The sequence below is a fragment of the Lactuca serriola genome, chromosome 3, assembly GCF_051521515.1.
Source record: "Lactuca serriola cultivar US96UC23 chromosome 3, Lser_US96UC23_V15, whole genome shotgun sequence".
NCBI classification, from domain to species: Eukaryota; Viridiplantae; Streptophyta; class Magnoliopsida; order Asterales; family Asteraceae; genus Lactuca; species Lactuca serriola.
The window spans coordinates 8,099,016-8,108,162 of NC_136410.1; the positions used below are offsets into that span (position 1 = coordinate 8,099,016).

General features: G+C 38.7%; 1 protein-coding gene across 1 annotated transcript; it reads right to left on the reverse strand.

The window, feature by feature from the left end:
* Positions 1 to 5,645: 5,645 nt before the first annotated feature.
* LOC145091402 (uncharacterized) lies at positions 5,646 to 7,951 on the reverse strand. Its single transcript, XM_079029106.1, has one exon. It carries the CDS (start codon positions 7,677 to 7,679, stop codon positions 5,829 to 5,831), a length of 1,851 nt encoding a protein of 616 aa, XP_078885232.1. The 5' UTR covers positions 7,680 to 7,951; the 3' UTR covers positions 5,646 to 5,828.
* Positions 7,952 to 9,147: the final 1,196 nt, after the last annotated feature.

Below are 9,147 nucleotides of genomic sequence, written 5' to 3' on the forward strand. Positions count from 1 at the left end.
AGACTGATTCTGACCATGTTGACTGATGTTGACCAAATTCTATGGTATCTTTCTTTTTCCTTTTTAGTTTAGCTCATCTCGAGCTCATTTTAGTCTTGTTCTAACTTGAGGACAAGTTAGGTTTAAGCTTGGGGTGATTTGATAGTTTATTTTATATCCTTCTTTTTATTAGTTTATTTTAGATTTTTTAGGTCTTTTTATTAGTTTATTTTAGATTTTTTAGGTCTTTTTATTGGTATTGCATTGTATATTCTTTATTTTCTTTATCATCGATCGTGTTGGGTACTTTCTATTTTGCATGAGATATTTTGCAGGATTTTAGAGCTCGTTGCGGGTACGGTTTGACTAGAGTTGGGCTTTGTGGGCTTTCGAGGCATTATTGGGCTTTCCGGATCCATCAAAGGAGATTTGAACTTAAAAAGTTGAAGACTTGGATGAAGTGGGCTTGTAAAGATAGGTCATGGATTCTTACTTTGGGCTTGGACTATCCATATTTTAAATCTTGAAGATGATTGGTCAAATTTGAATCATGTGATGTATGGAGGGGACCAAGGGAATCTTGGGTAATGGCGTGTGTCGTGGAGAAAAATGAGCCAATAGCATTCCAACAATATTTGCAAGGGTGGAGTCTTAGTCGTGCAACACTTGCAAGGGTACCCGCACAACTGCACACCTTAGGGTATTTTGGTCATTTTGCTCACCATTTACTTAGGGGGTTAGGTCGAGCAGCTCATTCTTCGATTTGACACCAATTAGAGGCGATTTTTGGAGCTTGATACTCATTCTTCTCATCTTTCTAATTAATTGGTAGATTCTTGATGCAAAAACACTTTTGTGATTGTTATTTTGTTAGCATGAGTGACTAGTTTCTCTATTTTGGTTAACTTTGGCTAAAACCCTTGGATATTTGTGGGTCGTGAAGGATTCATGCTTAATTGTCCTTTATCTTATGTTTATGATTCTAGTTCATATTTCTTATGCTTGTTTAATACTTTGATCATGAGCTTGGTACTTGAATGAGCAATTGTTGGTTTATTTCTTTGGTTTAGCATTGAATCATTGAATTGACTTAGAACAAGGCCTTTTTGATGGTAGAAATCATCTCTAGCTTATGAATCATGACTCCTTTATGGATGTGTAAGCATTGACATCCTCTAGGAATTGAGGATTCCTTCATTCTTAAGTCTAATCAACTTCTTGGGTTCAATTTCTTTAATTAAATCCTTGATTTTGATTAAAAAGGTGTGTTGTTGGCTTCCCCAACCTTCATACTGCCTATGAGGAATCTTGGCATATCATGCTTCATGATTGCTATAACCAATTTAGGATGAATGATAAACTTCATATTGAATCCTAATGATAACCACACAAATGTTCATTGTGTTGAATTTCCTTGGTTAACCAATTCTCTTGAATATTTGAGCATCTCACCATCTTTCTTAATTGCAAGCTTTTTTAGTTATTCAAGTCTTTTAGTTTTCAAGCAATCATAACACCCCCTTTATGTTTAATTTTAGTTAGTTAGTTTATTTACACTAGTTTTATTGGATTGCATTGGTGATTGAATACAACCATTTCCCCGAGGATCAATACCCTTTTACCATTATATTACGTTTTATTTGCAAAAAAATGGTGTAATTTGCTTGGTGGACTTGACATCCCATCACGACGCTTCTATTTCGGGTCTGGGAGTTGTTCTGATGTAGAGGGGGCATGTGATTTCATATGCCTCGAGGCAGTTGAAGCCTTATGAGGAGAATTACCCCACTCATGATCTGGAATTAGGGTCTGCGGTATTTGCCCTCAAGATTTGGAGACATTATTTATATGGGGTTCGATGCACCATATTCACTAATCACAAGAGCTTGAAGTATTTGATGGATCAACATAATTTGAATATGCATTAGAGGAGGTGGTTAGATGTGGTGAAAGATTATGACTGTGCGATTTTGTACCATCTCGGGAAGGCCAATGTGGTGGCCGATGCTTTGAGCCATAAGACGGCAAGTGCCTCGATTCAAGATGCTTGCTTGAGGATGACAGTGATTTCACCTTTATTGGATATGATTAAGGAGGCACAGGTGGAGGGTTTAAAAAGGGAGAACAGGAAGATCTAGCAGATTTGGGGGCAAATTCCTTTGTTTGTTCGAGATAGTCGGGGGTTATTGACTCAGTGTGGCAGAGTTTGGGTTCCGGCATCCGGGGGCGTGAGGCAAAGAATCTTGGAGGAGGCACACAAGTCCAAATTTTCTATTCATCCGGGGGCCACAAAGATGTACCGAGACCTGAGATTGAGTTATTGGTGGCCCTGCATGAAGCGGGAGGTTACATGGTTTGTCGGGCGGTGTTTGACCTGTAGGAAGGTCAAAACCGAACATCAGAGGCCTCACGACAAGAGGTAGCCGCTTTTATACACATGTAGAAATGGGAAGAGATCACCATGGATTTTATCATGAAGCTACCTAAGACAGCGCGGGGTATGGCTTCCATTTGGATTATTGTGGATAGGTTGACCAAGAGTGCACATTTTATTCCGATTTCTGAGAGTATCTCCGCCGAAAAATTAGCATATATTTATGTGCGGGATATGGTGGTCAGGCACAGGGTGCCAATATCGGTGGTCTCGGACCGTGATCTTCGTTTCACCTCCAGGTTCTGGAGTAAGTTTCATGAGGAGTTGGGTACTCAATTGCACTTCAACACTGCTTACCACCCCCAGACTGATGGTCAGAGTGAGCGGACAATTCAGACACTAGAGGATATGCTTCGGGCATGTGTATTAGACTTCGGAGGGAGTAGGGATACTTACCTTCCTATAGCAGAGTTATCATATAATAATAGTTATCATGCTAGTATTGACCGACCCCGTTTGAGATGTTGTATGGTCGGAAGTGTAGTACTCCATTTTGTTGGGGTGAGGTTGGGCACCGAGTCATGGGAAGCACCGAGGTGGTGCTTAAGCCCACTGATTTGATTCAGCAGGTGCATGATAGACTAGGGGTTGCGCAAAGCCGTCATAAGAGCTATGTTAACTGGTGTCGATCAAATCTTGAGTTCCAAGTGAGTGATTTTGTGCTCCTAAAGGTGTCACCTTGGAAGGGTGTTATTCGATTTCGGAAGAGGGGCAAGCTGGGGGCCCAATACATTGGACTATTCATGATTTTTGTCCGAGTTGGCAGGATTGGTTATCGGTTGGATCTACCGAATGAGCTGAGTCAAATCTATAACACCTTCCACGTGTCTCAGCTCCGGAAGTGTGTTGCAGATGAAGTCGTTGTTATTTCTCTGGATGATATTCAGGTGGATGGGAGCCTGAATTATGTGGAGAAGCCCATTGCAGTTTTGGATAGAAAAACTAAAGCTCTTTGGAATAAATAAGTGAAGTTAGTAAAGGTGCAATGGCAGCACCGGAAGGGCTCCGAATGGACGTGGGATCCGGAGGACAATATGCGAGAGCACTACCCAGATCTGTTTGCGACAACGGACTTTGAGGACGAAATATAGTTCAAACGGGGGAGAGTTGTAACACTCCAATGCAGGTAACTACCATTTATGCCCTTGAAATGATTTTCTTTATAATATTGGTCCCTTTCGTATGTTGGGCGTACTTATAGGTACGCTTAACGTACCAAGGTGGAATGATCGCGAACGCACACTACATACACGGGGCATACAAGTTCGTACGAGGGGCGTACGTGGCAGATGTACAAAACCCTAATATCCGGGATTGAGACCTATATAAACGTCCTTAAGTCTTTTGGACCAAACCCTAATCAACCTCCATAGCTCATTTCGTCCCTTAACCTCAGATTTCCTTGTGAGTGTGATTCTTGAGCTTCGAAAGTGTGTTGGTGGCAATTTTAGAGAGCATTCAAGAAAGAGAGGGCGATGAACAAGCTTTGGGTGTCATTGAGCTTCTAGATCCTGCATCAAGTTCATCTTAAGGAACTTCTGGAGGTACAAAGTCATAACCTTGTCATCTCTTTTTTTAGTTTAAGCTAAGGTTTTTCCATGGAGTCCCTTTTTGGTTCTTGGACTTTCTCTTGTGAGTTAAGCAACTCCAGAGAATAAGATGGATAAATCTGAGCTTTTTGAGCATACTAGATGCATAGAGGTGCCACCTTGAGGGTTGTCTAGTGTGCATGCATGAGCTTGAGGTCTTATATGAAGTCCTAATGTGAAGAATGAAGTTTTGGAGTCCCTTATGGCATGCAAGGGCATAAAGTTGCCAACTTTATGCCTTAGGACGTCTTAATGAGTTCAGATCTGAAATAGGATGTTGAAATTCCAAGTATTAAGCACTTAATGGTCGTGGTGCTTAATATGATTGTATGTTGGGCGTAATTTTGTGTACGCTGCGCGTACAACCAAAAGGGATCAATACATTAAGCGTACTAGAGTAGTACGCAAGGCGTACGCACTCAGTGGGTTTGGGCTTTGTTTGGGCTTGTAAGCTTATTGGGCCTTATTCAGTTTTGGGCATGGTCCCATTTAGAGTTTTGGGTTGATATTATGTTTTGGGCCATAGTTGTTTTGGTTGGGCCTTATTGGGTCATGGTCTTTATCATGGGCCTTAGGCCCACTAGCAAAGGGGAGACTTTTGGGCAATTATGGAAGGAATTAGACTTAAGTGTTTAGACTCTTTGATCAGGTTGTGTATAATCCTAATTTAGGGTTAATTGTATTATTGTTCAGCGTGTGGTTTCAGACTGTTAAACGAGCAACTTTTGTGTTCAGCGGATTGAGGTGAGTCTTCTCACTACACTCATGGGTCGAAGGCACCAAGGCCGACCCATTAATTAATATGAGATGATTAGTAATGAAGTATGTAAATGTTGCTATTTGATCTACATGTGGATTTATGTGAAGACCATGGGAAGAGCCCATGGCACATGATAAGACCATGGGAGGAGCCCATGGCTCGGGGATACAAGACCATGGGGGTAGCCCATGACATTCCAAATGAAGACCATGGAGGGCGTCTATGGCAAACTTATATGTATATATGTGTGCATGGTATTATATGACTATATGATTGGTGTGTCTTAGGAAACTCACTAAGCTTGTGCTTATAGTTTTATTGAATGTTTCAGGTACTTCTAGGGATAAGGACAAGGGTCCAGCTTGATGGCGCGACGTGCATTCTTCAGTGTTTCACATTTAGATTTCAACTCTGAATTTAAAACACTATGGCTATGTTATGAGATTTTTACACATTGTGGTTGATATTTATGAAATTAAAAGTTAAAAATTTTCTGAAAAATTTGGACTGTTAAAAAATAATCGAAATTTTTCTGTTCAAAAAATAAATTTTTTGATTAAACCGTAAACTGACCCGAAAAATTAAAACTTTATTGGAGATTTATCTATTTAAAGTTCTAAATAAAAGATAATTTCATTTCATATCTATTTAAAGTCCTTACATTGCACTAGGTAATACAAAAGGGGTTTGACCCTTGATTCACTAACTTCATATATTTACCTTTGGTACTGGCTTTTATAGGTTTTGTTCTTGATCAATTTGTGACCCTCAAACGTTTTTAGGGCTTAGCATCACTGATAGAACACTATGTAGGTCGTATGTATGAACGAATTCGTGAATGGACATGTAGAAAAGATAAACTCTGAACAACACAGCAGGAGAATTATAAAATGCTTTGCAGTTTATTAGCTTATTGATTCTTGAATTCCTACTTGCATCACGGATGCTACAAATGAGAGATCCCATTTGTGATTTGACAACTATTTATGTATCGGAAATTCTATGAACAGATGAATAATTGAATGATGAATTAAAATTCTTGAAATGAAATCTTTGACCTTCAAATCTAAACCTCAACAGTTGTCCGATTAAGCGCCATGTATCTCCACCTTTCTTTCTCCACAAAATCTGCATCCAAGAACCTTGAAACGAACACCCACACTCTATAAACATCTTCAAAATTTGTCAAAAACCCAACTGTAGCCATGATCACAGGTATCCCTACCTCTATCTTCTCTTTCCTTTTGTTCATCGGACTATTACGCCCATCATTCTCAATGCCTTTTACCTCTACTAATCTTTCCTTCTCTTCACAACTCTTGTCCACAAAACTAACATGTTTTAAAGTCGCATAACTAAGAGAAATGTTATGTCTATCTGCTAACTTCTGCACAAGTGTAGGTTCAACCTTTTCACCTTTCCAATCAAACACATTAAAAGCCACCACAGGACCTCGATCCACCCTCACTTTTGGCCCATAAACCCTAACCAAAGGCACCCCGTCTTCCGAATGTGGATGTTGAAGACTACCGAATGCATTGACCAGCCAGTTGACCAGGTACCTTACCCTCGTACTTATCAATATCAAACCTAACGAGTCTGCATGATCTAACCCACGAAACTCGATATCTGAGGTAACCCCACTGGTGCTTGCTTCGTTTTTGTCAACGGACTTATCCAGTTTCCAGAGATCAGAAAAGGACAATTCCGTCTTTTCTTTATTAAGTCCTTTGATTTCTTGTATTTCGAAGGTTTCTTGATTGGAGAGTGATGAGCTGGAGCTTGAGCTTGCCATGGCTATGTCTTCTCGTTTTCCCGGATTGTTGAGACTCCCGGATTGTTGGAGAAACAGAGGGCGATTAGAAGCTTGAACAATGTTAACCAATCCTGTGGTTGTAGATGAATTGTTGAGAGTCGTTGATCTTGTTTTTTTAACAAAAAGACACCCGAATCCAGATGGGTTTTCTCCAAAAATCTTGTAAAATGAACAGATTAAGAAATCTGGGTGGAAAAGAGAGAGTCCTAATGTCTCCATGTCTTTTGCTCCAAATGCATTGGCATCAAGACAAACATGCCACCCGTTTTCTTGAGCTAAACTCATCCATAGATACGAGTATCGTGTTCCCGTAACTTTAGATTGAAGCGGGAAAACGAAAAGTCCCTTTTTTTTCTTTTTCTTTTTGTTTTTATCCACAACTGAAACCGATTTCCTGAGTCTTTTCGATTGGATTCTCATGTTAGGCCACGAGAACAGGGCCGAGTCAACTCGCCCTGACCTTTTCTTACAACTCTCGATCATGGTTTCCACAGCTTCATTTTCATGGTCATATACAGTCAAAAGATTACGATTTGTATGAAAAGGGTAATTATCTGCCAACACTTTGAATGCCGATGACTGGTTAGCTGTAAAAACCAAAGAGTAATCATCCGATGAAATATTCATAAACCTAAAAATCCTCTCTTTAATAACCGATTCAAATTCCTGTTCTTGACCACCATGCGTAATCTGTGCATACAAATTCACTGATTTGTATATAATATTAAAAAAAGGCGCATTGGAATGTAACTGTTGCGAATACGAAAACAACCCATGACCAATGTAATCAAGACATACATGGTTATTGATGGAGAGGTGATAGAATTCGTCACTCCGGATTCGGTCAGCTCGGTCAGTCTCCGGGTAGTGAGGGTAAGCTTTTTTCATGGTGGAAAACGATCGTTCGAGGTCGGGTAATGATTCATGGTTAGTGAATTGAGCATTTGGAGGAAGCGAAAAGGCTGTTGCAGCAATGAAATCATACCTGGAAGGTGAAATCGTTTGTTCTGGACTCTGTTTCTCGGGCAGCCCGAGTACTTGAGTCGGGCAGCAACGTCTGAAACAGGCTCTAGAGACTTCCTTGATACAAGGCGAAGTCATTTTTTGCTCTCAAGTTTCAAATTTGGTGTTTTGATTCATAAATTTGTTGTTTTTGAGAAGTTGCCTGATGAAGAGGGTGTTTGTGTTATAAATGATGAGGGGCACGGGGCACTTAACAATTAACATTGTCTTACTTTTCTTCACAATGTTACATTGTTTATATCATTTTAGTTGTTAATAATAAGATAAATAAAGCTCTCTTTGACTTGTATTATCAAATAGCGGATTCCAGGAAACTCGAAATTTTATATTGTTTTTAAAGCAAAATCCGTGTACTTTTTAGTAATTATTTGTTAATTGAGATGTGGGAATTGAATTTGAAGATTGATAATTTTAAATAAGCAATAATTGTGTCATGAGAACAACAACTTTATGGTCAAGTTGTATTTTACGTGGATGATGATTTTAGTGGTCCTTAAAGGAAATTCTTGCACTCCACTATTCCATGAAGTGGCTCATATTCGATAGCAAAAAGTAGTTTGTCTTCAGGGCAAAACGTTACCTCGTTAATTGACGTGTAATTAGTTGTGTATTGTCAATTTTATTATAAACTGTTATTAAATACTTGGGTTTAAAAAGAAAAGAGACGTAGTAAATTGAGTAGAGGAAGCCAGGAAGGGTCAGCATGATATCATTGGTCTATAGTTTATACATCCTTAAAAAAAGTTATAGCTTAAACTAAGTTGTTCTCACATAAATGAAATAATTAGAAAATTGTAAATGCATAAAAATACACCAAATATCATTTGACATGTTTTATTTTTATTATGATAACTTCATTGTTATTTTTTCTTTTTCTTTTTTGACTCGCTATAACTTGTAAGTATTATATAGCAAAAATTATTTTATTCACACCTAAAGAAATTAAACGTGTAGGACGGAGAAAAGAACATACTTTTTTTTTCTTTTTCATTTTCGTCTATTTACTTACTTTTATGAAAATGGCCGGCAACTTATCTTTTTGTAGGTCAATGACCTGGCATATGTAGTGGGTTTCCACAACTTGCCCTAAGCAATTATCCCTTCGAGGGTGATTTCGTGAACTAATTGCGGATATAAGTATATTTTTTGGTAAAATTAACTTATAGTTAACCAGAAATTAACTTGTAGTTGAAACTTAGAAGACAATAGGTGGAAGATGGAAATTGTAATTTTTATTTGTGTACAAATGTATATGAAAAATATGGTTGAACTCGGACCGGAACCGTATTGATCCGGTATCGAACCCGAAAATACCAACACCAAATTATGGATTGCATATCGAACCGATATGTACTATATGGTACTGTTTCGATTCCGATTCTAGTCATTTGGTATCATTCTCATTTTAGTATCGATTTTCAGTTTGCAACTATAGAACTCGGTGCTCAAGTTTAACAAAATAGAAGGTTCTTGATATGAGATGATGATAAAACACCAAAGACCACATAAAAAAGATAAGCCCAATCCGAGTACATATTAGAGAGCT